General features: G+C 40.6%; 2 protein-coding genes across 8 annotated transcripts in view; one reads left to right on the plus strand and one right to left on the minus strand.

Moving 5' to 3' along the window:
* si:ch211-26b3.4 (connector enhancer of kinase suppressor of ras 2) overlaps positions 1-11,306 on the minus strand; it is an 80,671-nt gene extending 69,365 nt beyond the window's left edge. For 3 of the 4 annotated variants that reach the window (XM_041989872.1, XM_041989873.1, XM_041989871.1), the window contains exon 1: positions 3,894-4,209. In XM_041989872.1, coding sequence (XP_041845806.1) covers positions 3,894-3,957 — 64 coding nt within the window. In that variant the 5' untranslated portion in view covers positions 3,958-4,209. Of the gene's footprint in view, positions 1-3,893; positions 4,210-11,219 lie in introns of those variants that run through there. The other variant, XM_041989870.1, reaches the window with a different exon arrangement.
* Positions 6,741-16,603, plus strand: hdx (highly divergent homeobox). Of its 4 annotated transcripts, XM_041989876.1 has the most exons (12): positions 6,742-6,866; positions 8,626-8,692; positions 9,152-9,313; positions 9,428-9,574; positions 9,787-10,968; positions 11,047-11,103; positions 11,243-11,389; positions 13,571-13,769; positions 13,859-13,938; positions 15,590-15,694; positions 15,897-16,019; positions 16,100-16,603. In XM_041989876.1, the coding sequence occupies exons 3-12, from the start codon at positions 9,248-9,250 to the stop codon at positions 16,352-16,354; spliced, it is 2,361 nt and encodes a 786-aa protein (XP_041845810.1). In that variant the 5' UTR covers positions 6,742-6,866; positions 8,626-8,692; positions 9,152-9,247; the 3' UTR covers positions 16,355-16,603. The 4 variants fall into 4 exon arrangements, with proteins under 4 accessions (XP_041845811.1, XP_041845810.1, XP_041845808.1 ...); XM_041989877.1 differs by lacking the exon at positions 8,626-8,692 and having other exon boundaries at positions 6,741-6,866; positions 15,593-15,694; XM_041989874.1 differs by lacking the exon at positions 8,626-8,692.
* The last annotated feature ends 294 nt before the right edge of the window (positions 16,604-16,897 follow it).

Here is a 16,897-nt window from a genome sequence, read left to right on the forward strand (position 1 = left end):
TTATAATTCAGTTAAACATGCACAGTTCTTTGGGTTCATCGTTATACATCCATATGCTGTACTTGCATCTGTGAATTTCTTTGGTGCATACCGGTAAAAATTGAGAACTGAAGGAGGCTTCCTCTATGGGTGTGTATAAGTGTGTGTTTCCTCATAATAAGGACCATTCTTAAATCTTTAATGCAGCTGAAACTGAAGCAGGATCACAGTTGGAGCCAGGGGGAGTGTGTTCTCCAACACAGACTTCCTTACCGTGTCAGCAGGAGACTAAATCAAGGGACACAGTGTGGAATGAGAGGCTCACTCAGAATGCATCCTCTGCTAAAGCTGATGCTCATTTTTTTACATATTATTTTACTATTTTAAAGACTGATTGAAATATGCTCCTGAATTTAACATATTTTTTCTTTGCTTACACTAAATTTCTCCTTTTTATATAGTTCAGCCTGACAAATCAAATGAAAGCATATTTAACCTCTATTCTTGCCTGCAGGTGAATGGTGAAATAGTCCTCAAACAGTCAATAAGCTGATTCTTTCAGTTGAGGAATTTGCTACTCAATTGTGTTCCAAATGATGCCATTGGGTTAACATTTTCAGTGGAAAAGTTTATTATTGTTGAAACATACACGCTCTTGATCAGTCACAGATCCCTGTTTTAGACTGCTCCGATACATTAGCATGCACACAGGAGAAGAGAGATTACTGCAGGAAAAGTGAACAGCCTTATTCATTTTCCTGTCAATGTCGCATGCATCAGCAGGCAGCCAATACTGTATGCCTGAGAGTGCAGGGGGGATCTTATGAAGTGCACAGACACAGTACAAAGAAGGAAGGAGAAGTCCATATTCCTTTGTTGCCTCACACATTCAAGCACAGATCTGAACACAGCGTGCTTAACACATCAGTTGCGTCATCAACTGCACACACCTTAGCCCTCACATACACAGACACAGACACACTTACTCTTATAGGAAACTCCTTTGGTGTGGGTGTTCAAATCAAAACAATTGCTGATGAGTCATCTTTCTGTGAGCCTCACCAGTGTTTTGCTGCTCGAAACGGCCCTCCACAACAGCAGAGGATAAATAGTATATCCTGCTTTGGCTGCATAGTAGCCAGCTGTGTCAGATTTTCTGCATAGGACATGGAGTATCTTATCTCCAAGTCCTGTATTCTAACACATGACAGGGCTGCACTGTCAAGGTAAAATAGCTGCAGTTCACAAAAGACTGGAGCAGTTTTTGGGATATATATATATATATATATATATATATATATAAAATTTACTGGTTATTATAAGCCTGATGGCTGCAACAGGGGAAGGGATGGGTCAAATATTCAGTTGTCAACCATAACCATATTATCAAACCTGCAAGCCTCTGTAGTCCGTGACCTGTTTAGAGAGCTTGCTTGGTGGTGTCTTATGATTGGTGGTGTTGCAGATTCTAGGACATTTCAGAACAGGTGTACATAAACTGAGACCGTGTAACACAATGAATGCACAAAGAAGAAAGTTAAAGCACTTTGAATCACCCTGCCATTTAACTGTGCTTTACAAATAAACATGCTTTGCCTGTTGAACTAATTATGCAACTTCTGAAAGTCATTATTAGCATTAAATCTTATTTAGGAGGTTCATAGCAAAGAGGGTAAAAATGTATGCACACACTACTTTTTTTGTTATGTACTGTCTAGATACCACATATATTAATTTTTACTGCATATTTTAATGAAGAATTTTTCGCTCTAAAGTTTTGTAACTAATGAAAAAAATAAATAAAAAGTGTTGATGTTGTACTACAGTTACTATTTCATGTATGCAAAAAGGTACAGCCTTGATGACAGAATGACTTTGGCTGATCCAGCTTTCCAAAGTTAAATGTTATTAGTGATTTTCCATTAACTAAATGCCAGAGACAAATATTTGCTGTAATTCCTAAATGTGCCTTATATCTGTCCTCTTATGGTAAGCAGGACAAAATGCCTAAGAGCTACTAAAGAAGGTCTCAATGTCACCTCTTTGTAAAAAAAAAAAAAAGCTACAAAATGACTATGATCAGCATGCAAGCGATGAAGCACTTCCAGCGAAGAGGCCAAAGTGAACCCGTGTAAGCGAACAGATTAATGCCCGACTTTTATATTTCTCAGAAGTAAATAAGATTGGATCCTAAGCCTGCCACTGAGGCTTTATGAAGGAGAAAGGAGAGGACTTTACTAAAGGGACAACACTGCAAGACGCTAATGAGCAAGTGAAAGAAAACAAGGAAACCAAAAGGGTTACAAGTGGAATGAATCTTCCTTCAAGAGTTTGAAGCCACCACGAATGCATTTGTTTGTCTTTTCTTTACTGAAAAGTCCTTTATTATTCTTGTTTCCATATTCTGCTGGATCAGGTGGGCTGGACTCTTTTCACTTCAGTAACATTTGCTGTCATACAGTTTTTACTGTTTGGGACTGAAGAACATGCCAGCTGATGCAGAAACATGCTGAATGTAAAACTAGCATACATCTTCATCCAACTGATATACTTTCATTTGCAGTTTTAACCCCAGCCTTTCACAGCAGTCAATCCTAACTATTCCTACAACCTCCAAAAACATAATTTTGTATTTATTTAAAATTTGGATAACATGAATATTACCTTTTGCACTTGTTTGACTGGTTCATAATTCACCTCAGCCCTAAACTGACTGTTTCAAAACGCTTATATCTGAAAATTCATACTTTACACATTCTGAGTGTGGTGCTTTCTACGGTATTTCCCATCATGTATCAGCTCAGGTTCTAACATCAGAAGCTGAAGCTGTGTCTCTGCTGGCTGTGGTTGAGGAGACCAACTACAAACCATGGGACATTGTCAATGCATTCCAAATAATTTCTCCATGTATCTTGACTTCTAATCTGCATTGGAAAATCAAATAGTGGTGTCTGAATGTCACAGAGGATGTATGCCAAATACAGGACCTGGTTACTGTATATTCTTGGCATTGATGTGCATTCACATGTATTCTCTCCCACTTTTGTAATATTATGAGTCATCAGCCAAGTAGTGATTAAGTCATCTTCTTAAGTAAGGGATTGCGGACACCCTCCTTGTCCGTTTCCCATTGTCTGTCAGTAGGCCTACCACAGTTTCTCTCACAGTTCTGTGGATGACGAAAGTGTGTGAGCACAGCACATACACGCACACTCATAGACACGCACGATTAGTGATTACTCATTCATACTGTCTCCATGAAGGGATTCGTGCCAGCAAAGCGAGCAACAAGAAAAAAAGCCAGCGTGATCGCTGCCTTTGCCTTATATGGCAGGCGGCATTGCGCTGTCCACGGTGCTGAAACTGACTGTGCGGCTGGCATCGACGGGAGGGGGTGGAGTGGGGTGCATGCAGCGAACTACATTAATCATGCACGCACGCGCACGTGGACACTCGTGGTGATATGGGCTCGAGGGCATGTGCTAGTGAGTGAGGATGCCATATCTTCTTCATTCATTGATGAGAGACTCGCTCTGCAGCCGACTGGATTTTGGTTTGCGAGAAGTGCGCTCTCAAGCGAGGGAGATGACAAAATGCTGAGCCTCCAGACAGCGCTTCTTTAGGGGGGATGCGGGGGGGGGGGGGGGGGGGGGCAATAATCTCACTGCACTGGCTCAGATTCGTTGTAGGCTACTTTAGTCACTTTGGTCAGTCTGAAGTGTGGTCACTTACATCTGCTAAAAAAAAAACCACGTCAGTCTGCAGGTCTGGATGAGAACACACATGCACACAGTGTGGCCCTCAGCTGCTCAGTACCACCACAACCAACATCCTCATCATCACCATCATCATTCTATAACCTCAAGCTGCATGAATGTTGAGATCGAGGTGCACTAAAAGGGATGCAATGTTACCTTTCATCCAGTCCAGCACTTGCTTTGGTGTCCATTTACTTATAGGTTCCATAACCAAAGCCATGGTGTCACAGTCTCTCCGAGATGAACGACACGGGACTCAATGCGGGCGTCATAAAACGACTTGACAGTCACATCTGGAATGACAGAACGGTGGATAAATCTGTGGAAAAACAAAAGGTTGTTGGCTTTATTCTCTCCATCAGCGCATGGACGCCTGCAGAAACGGTGAACGGGATGCGGTGGTGCAATCCACGCGCACACACAAGACACGCACACACACGCTCTCTTCTTTCTCGCTTTCTTTCTCTCTCACTCCCAACCCCTCGTTCCCTCTCTCTCTTTCTCTCTCGCTCTCTCTGGTTCTCGTGCTTTCCCGCCAGCAGCCGGCGCGCTGTGAGAAGTGGATTCGATGGGCGCGAGGAGACCGAGCGACCCCTCCCCTCTCTTTTCCTCCCGCCCGCCTCGCTGCAGCATCACCAGGGCCACCACTCATAATACAGACCAGGGAATGGTGCAACGCACACCATATAGGGAGGACCTCTCCTCCTCTCCCTCCCTTGGACACACATGCATAGAGAAGAGGCTTTATGCAAATACCCTTTAAGAACCCTTAAAAATCGTGTACTGTATGCAAGACTGCATAATTAATATATAATCTGCGGTACGTAAAACTGAGTTCTACTGAGACACTGTTGGTAATGTGGCAAAAATAAAAAGGCTAATTATTCTTATTTTCCAAGGCAAAAGAAGAAATTCAGCGTCATCATTTTATATGTCTTTGCAAAAACGTGTCTGTGTATAAGCAGCTTCACATCAAACAGCAAGCTGTCAGCGGCTCTCAGCATCTTCCGAACTTCACTCTCCATGTATGAGGAGATCGGCATCAGTTGTCAGGCGTTGCTGTTCGGTGCATAGACCTAATTAAGCAAAACAGCGCCCCCTGCTGCGCACCTGGGATACAGGTGACGTCATGGATTAAAGCAGCGCCCTTCGCACATTTAATGTGGCCCCGTCCAAAAGTCTGGAGTCACCCGTCCTTTATTTTATTTTATTTGTTTATTTATTTTTTTGCATTAAGCCAGACTTTCTTGTAATCTTTTAAAGTGGTCTTAAGTAATGATTCACCTGGCTTTTTCTTTAAATAACCTCTTTCAATTTGTTTTTTCTTTTGTACATTGACTTTTTCAATCAGTTTCGGTCCAGGAACGTGTTTTATTGTTTGCTAAACATCTTAATGCTGACCTTTGAGTCATTTAAGCATAAAGAACTAAATGAAACGAAGAACAACTAAAAATGGAGTCCACAGATAGATAGATAGATAGATAGATAGATAGATAGATAGATAGATAGATAGATAGATAGATAGATAGATAGATAGATAGATAGATAGATAGATAGATAGATAGCACAATAGAAGATGTTCAGTGTTTAATTGTACACCATGCTGTTATCAAACAAGATGATTAACCACAAAACACACACACACACACACACAAAACTTTGTAAAAGAATCTTTTTAAATAGTATCTTTAGCGACTTTGTTGCTCATCAAAGAGACATTATTTGTTATCATTTCTTTAGTTATATATGTTAGAAAATGCTAAGAAACCACAGTTTGACAAACAGTTTTCCACCAACAAGGTGATTTCCAAAGAGCTTTTAGTCAAAAACATGGTATATATAAGCATGATGTTGTGCATCCTCTGGACAGGAGATCAGCAGAAGAAGTGTTAGGCCTAAAAAGAAAACTAAAATAGATATGAAAGTGATTTCCTTTATAAAATAGAAAATAATTGTCACAAAAGCTGAGAGATGCATCTGGACCTTCAGTTGATCCATCTACTGTTTACTGAGGCAGTGTGGATTTATCTTACAGAGATGGAAACAAACAGCAACAAAGATCTATCCACTTATTACTAAGGTTTGCTTTATGAAATTAAAGAAAGCTTGTCTTTGAAGGTTTAGGATGAGCTGAAGAATAACGATAATAGTAAAGTACTGACTTTCAAGTTCACAAGATTGCCTTACTAAGTGCAATTTCATTTATGTATGCACAGATTTAATAAAGAAAAATCACTGCACCTATTTCCTATTTTCCTGCAACATATGAGAAACAAGATTTCTGAACATCTGGAAATATGAACATTTAAACATCATGTCCAAACATCCTACCTCCAAACATAATATTAAATAAGTCTTATAAATGAACAAAAGTCTTAATTACTTCTTCCACCAAAAATAAATGTAATGTACTTTAGATCAAAGCAATAGTGACTTGGAATTATAATAACTTAATATTTGCAACAAAGCCCTTACACAACATCTGACCGATAATTTTGTTTGATTGCTGACATCAAATTCAAATTACCAATTAGCTATTAGAAAAGAACCAGGCTGTGAAAATTAGTGAATTTTTTGTTTTATTATGGTTTAAGTAAGATATAAACAAATACAAAAAATGAGAATTAGTTGTGTATTCATAATCATAGTACATGCTTCATTTTTCTCCCGAACAAGAATCTTCTAGAGAAATCAGAAGTTCAAGGCAAAAATCAAACTAAAACATTTGCAATCAGAACAAACAATAGCATGTAATCTGCTGTGAAACATATTTAGGTCCAGCTGCATCATTTCAAAAGAAATTAGAGTTATATTTCATGAAAAGATGCAGATGAATAGGGAAACGAGCCGTTTCCCACCCCAAGTTCCGACTGCTTCCATGTCTGTGACCTCCCCCTCCAGCAACCAACTGAACAAAGTCAATGGTGGGCGGGACCTCGGCGCTCCGTTTTCAGGCCTTTCCCAATGTCACAGCGATGATCTCGAGCTCCCATTGGCTCCTGTCTGCGTACACGTCACAATCATGATTAGAATTGATGATCGGACATTCTGATTTCATTGTCTAGCAAAGGGGACTGGTGAAGAAATCTGCTGATTTGGAACGTTCGTCTGATTTTGACATCAAAAATGGTATGTGGGAAAATGATGTCACTTTTCGATCAAGGCTACTGTTAAGCGCGTTTACTGGAATGCAGACGAAGCTAGGGCCCATTGAGAAGGGACCTTCCAGGGTCGGGAAATCACAGATTTAAAGGAAAAGTTTAGCTGCAGCTATCCACTGGGAAAGCTATGCTAATGCTAGCTAACATTTACTGGCTCGGACATGGCCGCTTGGGCCTGCAAGCTAACGAAAGCTGTCTGCATGGCCGTTGTGGGAAAGTGGTTCTTACCCGTTTTGTTTACTGTCTGGCTTCCAGTCATAAAGCTAAGGCATGATTTTTCCATGTGGTAATTATAAACCTAAATCCACTGGCTCGCGCCTCGGCGGCGGACTAATCTGACTTGCCCACAATTTGTTTGCTAATTCTCGCCGCAGTGTTTCCATATTGACTGTAGCCATGCGCAGTCAGCCGACCAAAATAAACCAGCTGTCTGCTTATTGGTCGCACAACATACCCGTATGCGACTTTCTGTTTATCAAAACATCCAGTTGTGTTTTATTCAAAACTTTCTGAGCAGTTGTTCAGCTCTCCGAAAGTTCCAATGTGGAACTTTATCCTAGATAGTTACCGCTGCTTTTCCTCCTTCGTTTCCTCGCACTAACTAAGGTTCTTAGACACGTGTAAATACCCACCTAAAATATTTATCTTTGCACCTTGCATCTTTTTTGCACGTATTAGATAGTGTGTTGTGCCATGTTCTACCTATTTTAATAGCTTTACCAACAACCTTTCCCCGTAAAAGTATGTGATATGAGCTTATTACTTGTGATACATCATTGTTATACGTTTAAAACTGTTATTTTGCCATGAAAACAGAGCTTAATAAAGTTCAGGTCAGTCAGCAATAGTGTAGTAGAATTTCAATTTATTTATCCTTAATTGCTTTGTCACAGCAGCACACCAACAAATATTACAGAAAAAGTGTTATATATATATTATTACTGATGGCTGCTACAGAGGAAGGGATGGGTCTGTGGCTGAAGGGGTTGTCCTGAAATACTTTCAGGCCTCTATGCTGAATCTCTCTTCATCAGTTTAATCAGTCTGTTCTTTCCCCACAGCACACCTCACAAAAGAAAAGTACACTGGCCAGCACAGACTGGTGAAAAGTGCACATAAGAAGTCTGCAGATGTTACAGGATTTGAACCTTTTTAGAAAGTGCTTTAGCCCTTCTTATATAAGTGTACACAATATATATATATATATATATATATATATACAATTAGTATACATGTACAAACACTATAGAATGCAAATATTAGAATCATGAATATCCAACATAAATAAACCTAGAATTTCATAATAATTGTCTCAGACAATTGCAGAGGTGTGATGTACCTTGATCAGGATTTCTATTCATTAATGTAGCAGTAAGCTAGAAAGAATATAGATGTGAGGAAGCAAAATGGAATTCAATTACGTTTAATAGAATCAAAAACACATTTGTTCTCCTTGCCATAGCTTTTTAAAAATAGATGCACGTTAATTTATTTATTTTTGGGTTTTTTTTATTGAAATTTGGGGTACTATTTCATTCCATTTTAGTGTTTTTATTCAGCTGTTTTTTGTTGTTGTTTTTAAAGAATCATATGTCAAGTACTGTTTTTATTCTATTTTAGTGTTTTTTTTTATTTAATGGTTTTTATTTGGTGATTTTATTGAAAAGCCATGTTTTGTGTATGTGCATGGAGACATCTTTGTTTAATGTTGTAATTTTCATTTGCAGGGTTTATCTGTAAACCAAGTTTCCCATCAGGGACAATAAGCAAATGACTGGACTGTTTAACTGAGAAGTAAGTTAGGCAGTGCAAAAATTAGTTTAATTTTATCATAACTTTTTTCAAGTTCATTTTTTAAGCATCAAAGGCAATGTTGAAGCAAGGAAGGAAGAGTTTTTTCTAAATAAACAAATGCCACTAGAAGCCTCATGAGTGGAAATCTGAGCATGCAAGGTGCAGCATTAAGTGTGACCAGCGGTGAACTTGCTGCATCACCATGTCCAGCACAGACATAAAGCAAGCAGTGATGGGTCTCCTTTTAGCTGATTTTATGATGATCAAGCTGTGTTTTGATTAAACATTATATCAAACTTTCACTTGATCAACAGTGTTGATATGACGAGGGAATTGTATAATTTTTTTTTGTTATTGTATGACAGTATCTTGAGTGATTGTCTAGCACATAAAAAGTGACCTAGCCCTTTTGTGTACACTCACAAAAAGAATGTGGTCTGTTTTGTTTTCCCCCCTCAGTCACATGACCGTGTAGTGTGCCAGACACACTGAGACAAAATGAGCACATCCAAAACAGTGCTGTCGTAGAAATATGGAGGTGTTGCTGTGATCTGCATGGCTGCCCCGTTCCCCTCCAGTAGCAGAATGGATGCGTGGCCACAAAGACGTGGCCTGCAGACAGTGAGTACATGAAGACTAAAAAATGTTGCCGTTGGAGCCAGAAAATATCACATGACATCAATTCTGTTAAAGATTAAACCACAACAATATTCCTCATTTTTCTGCATGTCTCAGATGAACCTGCGGTCAGTGTTTACAGCTGAACAGCAGAGGATCCTGGAACGTTACTATGAGAATGGGATGACCAATCAGAGCAAGGCTTGCTTCCAGCTAATACTGCAATGTGCTCAGGAGGCCAAACTGGACTTCAGCGTTGTCCGGGTAGGCCCATTAAACGTGCTTGTGTTTGGAAATGAGTTGGAAGGAAGCAGAAGTCTTTACAGTGATTTATGCTCCCATGTTTTTATTTGTAATTGAAGCCGAGAGTCTGGGCTGTGCAGTTACAAATTATTATCCCCAGTTGACTGATTAGTAGCTCTTGAGATTTTGCCAAATGCTTTTTAAGTGATGTTACTGTTGTTCTTTCCACGCAGACATGGGTTGGCAACAAAAGACGCAAGCTTGCCTCCAAAGCTGACCAAAATGGAAGCGCATCTCATTCCTTATCTAGTCACGGAATAGTCGGAGGGCTACTCTCCAATCACACATTAGCTGGAGGTGCGCTGTCCAATCACAGCCTGGCGTCAGGGGCGCTACTTCCTGCTGATGTGGCTGCTGCACGAACCATCCAGAACCGTGTGCACCTTCTCCCTCCATCCTCATCCTTCCCATCTTTCTCGTCAGCATCTTCCTCCCCTTCATCTTCCTCTCCGCTCAGCAGCGGAAGCAACAACAACAACAACAATAATGATGTGATACTGACCGGGATCTACTCTCTGAACTCCGTCCCTCGCCCCAGACCAAGACCCACAGCCCCCTTGTCCCAGTCAGACTCAGAGCTTTCAGTCCAGACATCGTCTTCATCTCGGATCAACCAGGAGCTGCAGGGTAGGAACACTTCCACGTCCTCATCCGTCCACTCCAAATTAGTGTCCCTCACTCAGAATCTCCCATCCCTCACATCTGCCTCAGGACCTTTAGTCTACACTGCAGTCAGGAAGGGCACTTTATCCATTGGGGAGGGGGGAGTAAGTGCAGGGGCAGGGGTAGTACCTCACAGCTGGACTAGACAGTATGGTACAGCGCAAACTCGGCCTTGGCCCTCTTCCTCACAACCCCAGGCTCAGCTTCAGTCCAGACCTCACTCCAACCCTCAACCTCAACCGCCTGCTCCACAAAAGCCTCGGGCCTCCCTCCCTGTCCAGAACTGCACCCCCTCCTCTGAACAAACACCTCGCATTCAGCAAGTCTTCACTTTGACAGAAAAGGGCGAGGAGGAGCAACTCAGATCCAGACAAGCTCCTGCTCGTAGAAGCCAAGAGACCCACAGATCAGCACCTCTGGGCACCATTCACAATTTCTCAATTGCCATGGAAACTGGAGACGAAGAAGATGAGTGGCAAAGGGAAGAGGAGTTGGCAAATATGGCCGCCCAAACACACATCCACAGGGAGCAGACAGCCAGCCCGGCCGGGGCCGAGGTGTCAGGGGTGAGGGGAAGCCGCAGTCCTCCGATGACTGGCTCCAGACCTGCATTGCTCCACAGCAATGCAACACTTCAGGGCAGCTACTCGCTTACAGCTCAGACCTCACTCATAGGGGAGCCCAGTTCTCAGGTAGGAGAGGTTCTAGTATCACTCGCATTGTCCTTCAGAGGGATTAGAAAGATTTAAGTTTTATATCTTTATGTATAGACTTCACTTGCCGTATCTGCAGCCCCCTGGGTTATCAGCAACTCCAGGAAAAGAACAGTAAGTACTTCTTGATCATACCAAGCAGGAATATGAATGGTTTAAACATCACAAAACTATCTAAAGCACCAGCATTACATACATTATAAAGATAGAGATAATATGCTTTTTATTACCCATTGTGAGTTCTTGTCTTCAGCTGCAGGATCGGACTCAGTTCAGTGATGGGGATCTCGTCCAACTGAAGCGCTACTGGGACCGGGGCATGACCAGCCTGGGCTCAGTATGCAGAGAGAAGATCACTGCTGCAGCCAACCAACTCAACGTAGACACTGAAATAGTCAAGGTAAAGACTTCACAGACGTTTCCTGCATAGGACTTCTGCAGAAATAAGTGGAAAATGTCCACAGCGTTTTCAGCCTCAGATTTTCAGACCACTCCTCCACGACTTTCAGTAACAAGACTTTGTGTTTGACTGTGTTTAGACTGTGCAGGTAAATCAGACTTGTTTTTTAAATCGGATCGTTCTAGCCAAATTGGCCACCATGTCGTGGATTTGTGCATCCAGTCGTTGCTGCACAAAAAAATAGCCCTTTCAGTCACACCGGGCTTCAGAATAGAAATGTCACGATTAAAGATTTTCTTGGTACGATTAATGTCAGAGAAATAATCACAGTATTATGATTATTGTGTGTTCATTCATTTCAAAACATTATAAATGTGTAAACTCACATGGACATTTCTTATTGGGCTTTAAGTTTAATTTATTTCTTTTGATGCCAAGATTACAAAATAATTTAGAAACAAAGTAAAGTATCCAAAAATTCCCATTCCAGCTAAATCTCCTCTGCTCTGTAAACAATAAATAAATTATTGTTTAAAGAAAACAGATGGAAAAGGATACAAGAGCTTTACCAGGACTTTGGAAGCTTCTATCTGGAAACTACATTATAAAACTTTTGGGAGCATTTTCTTTTGAACCTGAGAGGAGAATTTAGAAATACAGGGAAACATCTAGCTAGCTTTGACTTCTAGCTGTCCTTTAGCATGACAGCTGCTGTTTGAAACATAAATAATACAGGAACAGCAGAAATAAAGAGAGAAACAAAACGATATATCGGAAATTTAATACAGTTTCTTGTACAGGTCACAATGACTGAAAATATCATCAACCTCAAGGCGAATCAATCATGTCTGAACAGCAAAGTGATCCTGTTTTTGAGACTTTATCTGGTTTTCTCGTCTGTATGACGTAACTTTCAGTGAATTCTGCGCTGTAAGCCCAACCCAGCTTGTACACAATCACTTACTTGTAAATGCTACGATAACATTTCATTTCAGTGTTACTTTAGGTAAACATTAACATGGCTTCATCCAGTTACTGAGACTTTACTTACCTTTATTTTGGTGTACAAAGCATCTACATTTGGTTAAAATTTAATCTCCACTGGCAGTTTGTTCCACTTGTTTGAAGCATAACAGTTAATGCTGTGTCTCCATGTTTGTGGCACACTGGTCCTTGAGGGCCACAGTCCTGCACGTTTTCCATGTGTCCCTGCTCTAACACACCTGATTCAAATGAAATGGACCCAACAGTCTATGAAGTTCTGCACAGTGACTCATTAATATGAATCAGGCGTGTTGGAGCAGGGACACATGGGCAATTTGCTTTACGAGGGCTGAGATTCCCCACCACTGATCTACAGGCTGGTGAGCTGTCCTCTACAGCTGGTCATTTTTATTTTTATAACAAACAAAATAAATAAACCCACACTGATGACTTATTCTGTTTGTTTGGAGGGGAAAATGCACAAGTTGCGCTGATCTGCCCATACGGTGAAGACGCAGTCTTTTATAGAAAGTGATGATATTGAAGGATCTTTATGGTTGATTTTTCGTGCCGTTTTAATACTGCAGTTTATTGTGAAATCAAGTAATCATGACATTCCTCATCCAGAAACATCTTTTGTGCAGTTTGAAAAGTGATAAATTGAATGTGTTTGTCTTTGTAAGTGTTCAGATCTTGGAACCAATCTGAAAGTCAAAGAGGGCTCGCAGTCTGAAGATAGTCTTTGACTTGACTTAGGAAAGGGGAACTTTTCTAGGGCACAGACGTTTTCTAACTTGCTTATGCAAACTTCTTTAAAAGTTATGCAGTTATATATCAGGGCCACTGTAGGAATGCCGGTGAACTAAATTTAGTCCCTCAGTCCTGGAACACACATCTGACCCTCTGCCGTCTCACCCACAAGGATGTTTATTGCAAGGAATTGAAATGTTTTCCTGAGAAGAAGTACAGGAAGTTAGGATCTTCAAATCGATGCACACTAACCTGTGAGCGGTGTGCCTCTCTACCCAGAGCCTTTTTTAACTTGGCTGGTTGGGATCATGGAAGGATTTTCCTCAATATTCTGCAGAAATTAGTTACGAATTACAATTTGATGGAAAACCTTTTTAACTTTTACTGACTACATTTATTTTTACACAAAGTACATTGAACACACATTTTATTTTTTCTGATTTGCAGACATGGATCAGCAACAGACGCAGGAAGTACCGTCTGATGGGTATTGAAATCCCTCCTCCTAAAGGTGGACCTGCTGTATTCACTAACACATCCCCAGGAAACGAGTCTCCGGTGGGCCTCAGCCCTGACGGGGAGCGGCTCAGAACGCCTGAACTGGGGGATGAATTGAATGACGGGGGATCTGTGTGCCTGTCTGAGGGTAAGGACGCTATGATACTGTCTATGCATTAACTTATATTTCTGTACGTAATGTGCATCTGGGCATTTACACAGTGTTCTCAACTCTAGATGGGACCATCGATTCACAACAGAGAGATGGAGATGATGGAACAGATGTGTCCACTGCTGCTCCACTGGCCAATAATGTGGTATTTCATCTGATATTACAGCACAGTCTCGCTTGAATTCGCCAGTTAGGGAAGAACATTTGGCTGAGATGAAAGACAGACTTAGATTAAATAGAAAACATCAAGACTCCAGTTTTCCTGAAGCACACACACTCTGATATGGCAGCAATCAGATATCATGTCATCTTTCAGTCATATTCTAATGCCTAATAATCCCTTTTCAGTCCCTACTACAGCTTCCATAGTTGTTTAATTTTAAACAGTAACTTTAAAGATGCAGTGTGTAATAAAATCAAAGGTCAGTGACAGAAACCATTTATATGTCATTAAAAACTGTGTTTCTATTGGTATTGTATCACTTTGTTATAAGAATTATGTTTTTATTCTCTTAGAATGACCTATTTAGATCTACTTGTCGTGGGTGGGTCCACATACATGGCAGCTGCCATATTTGTGCCATCATTTTTACTACAGTGTATCTGAATGGACAAACAAATGTGAAGTAAGAACCTCTGAGCATTAAAACTGCAGTGCCAACGTTGTTTGATATGTGCTAGAGCACAGTTTGGGATAAGTAACGCCTTAAAAGGCACATAGAAGAAGACAGTACACATGTAGTCACCAGAGGCCACTGGATCCATGCACAGATGTAAACATGTTTATGTCTGGACCAAATTTGGCCACTGATGACCACCATCTACTCACAACTATGCAAGGCATTTCAAGTCGTTTCTAATCCCATCTTTACTTCTAGATGTCAGTAGTTATTGCACACTCTACCTTTTAATTCCTTCATCATCAGTTATATTAAGTAGTAAATGGCACCTTTATCCTGAAGATCTTGACCACTGTGGGGACTAATCATGTCTTCCGCTTCCACGTAACAAGCATATTTGTATGTTGTGATACATTTAGTGCCTTTGTATAAAAAGTCTTCACTTACTGTATTCTAATTTAGGTTGGATGATATTTTTATTAATAAAATACAGTGTAAAAGCAGATGAAGCTGGTTTGCAAATGAAGCACCTTTAATTCAAAACTATGATAGTGCATAACAAAAATTGAGCCTTAGTAATTAATTTTCAGCAGATTAGAGCTGCGTGGTAGTCCCACTTTTTAATGTATTTCCTATTTTTCCCCAAAATGAATATAATCTGATGCTGTTTTCCCTGTAAAACTGTAACCGCGTATTTCCCTTGATTTATGATTCAGCCCATTCACGATGTATTTGTCAGCAACAAGGAGAGCTGCAGACAAGCTGACAGCTTCTCCTCATTGTTGCTAACTTGCATTAAATGTAGGAATGTGTTGGACAATTTGCTTAGGCTTAAAGGTGTTTTGTAAAAGGTAGCATTTGAAAAATGAATGAATGCTGGTTAATGTGTGGTCTCGATAGTTTATTTGTTATTACTTCTCATTCATTGTGATGTTGGCTAACAGAAACAAAATATGAAAATAAGAATGGCTTTATTAGTAATTCGTTTGTATGAAAATACAATGTAAGAGAGCAGAAATGGAATGGATTTTTTCCTTGTGCCATATCATCCAGCCATAGAGCAGATAATAGCCCATCCATCCATCCATCCATCCCTTTTCTATACCCAAGACTTGAAATTATCATTTAAAATTTTCTTAGCAATGTCATCATTTATTTGTTCTGGGCTTTTGACAGAAGATTGAAGTCATTGATGAGGATGAAGAGGCTTATTATGATGATGACGATGGTGAATTGGTGGCTTCAGACCTAGAGCAAATGCAGAGCCTGTTGGAATTCAAGGTAAAAACACATTTATCCAGATTGATGCTACACCGACTGACTAATCCATTGATCTGTAATAAATTTGACTTGTTTACTTTTTTAAAGCATCTTAAGATGACTTATGTCATTTTTATTATATAAGTAAACTACCATTGTTTTATAAGCACTGTCTTGTCCCCTTGATTTGAACTTCTTGGCACATTCAATTCTTCTGTTTCAGCATGAGGAAGTGCAGTTCTTAGAGAATGAGCTAGAGAACCAAAAACAAAAATACCAGGATCTCGCAAATTTCACAAAGAGCCTGCTCAGTGCTGTGAGGAATAATGACCGGGAGAGACAGCAGGTACGTTTATACTTATGTTTGTACAGCAACAAGATCAGTGCAGAAAACTTTAATGGTAAATCTCTTACCTATGCATGTAGGAACTCTTGGCTAGTCTACCTCAGCCATCAGACCAGGACTGGGACGTGACCATGGAGAGAGGAGCCCAGGTGTTCGCATCGCCCAACTACGCCGACCCACTGACAGACGGCATGGGCTCCATAGATCCTTCACAGGCCCAAGCGAAGGAAGAATTCCTGCTGGTCACTGTGAACAAAGGTGACACAGCGACTGAGGTTACTGAGCCCTCTGCATCAGAGGAGCAGCTGCAGGAAGCAGCATCAGAACAAAAGTGACTGTCTACAACAGCGAACAAACACACTCTTACAGATGTTTTCACACTCCACTCAGAGGCAGATTTTACACGAGACTGTGAGGTCTAACAGTTACACAATCACTCTGGTAAATTCGTACTCCATGCACAGTGCCTGTGGATTGATGCTTCACTATGACTGTTGGGATTGATGGATGCCTTTTTTTTTACTGCATATCATTCGCCTTGCTCTGGTCCAGTCCAGAGAAACAATAAATGACCTCTAACTTAACTATATCTGTCTTTTTTCTCATTTGTAATCGAACAACAAAAAGGGATTATGCTTCTAAAGGTGCTCTTTGCGACCATATGATCCAGTTAACACTATCAACAAACTGAGACTTCCACTTAAACCGTAACATTCACTTCAGAGTATTGTCTCCAGTGCTACAAAGACAGAGCTTTAGGGTGGGAGATCTAAAGAGAAAGTGGATGAGCTTTAAGCCTCTTATTTCCACTTGAATTAGGGATGGGCAGGCTTACCATGCAGAGGCTTTAAAACATTCAACTTGCACCCTGAAGATCT

Source organism: Melanotaenia boesemani, chromosome 7, assembly GCF_017639745.1.
Source record: "Melanotaenia boesemani isolate fMelBoe1 chromosome 7, fMelBoe1.pri, whole genome shotgun sequence".
Taxonomy (NCBI): Eukaryota; Metazoa; Chordata; class Actinopteri; order Atheriniformes; family Melanotaeniidae; genus Melanotaenia; species Melanotaenia boesemani.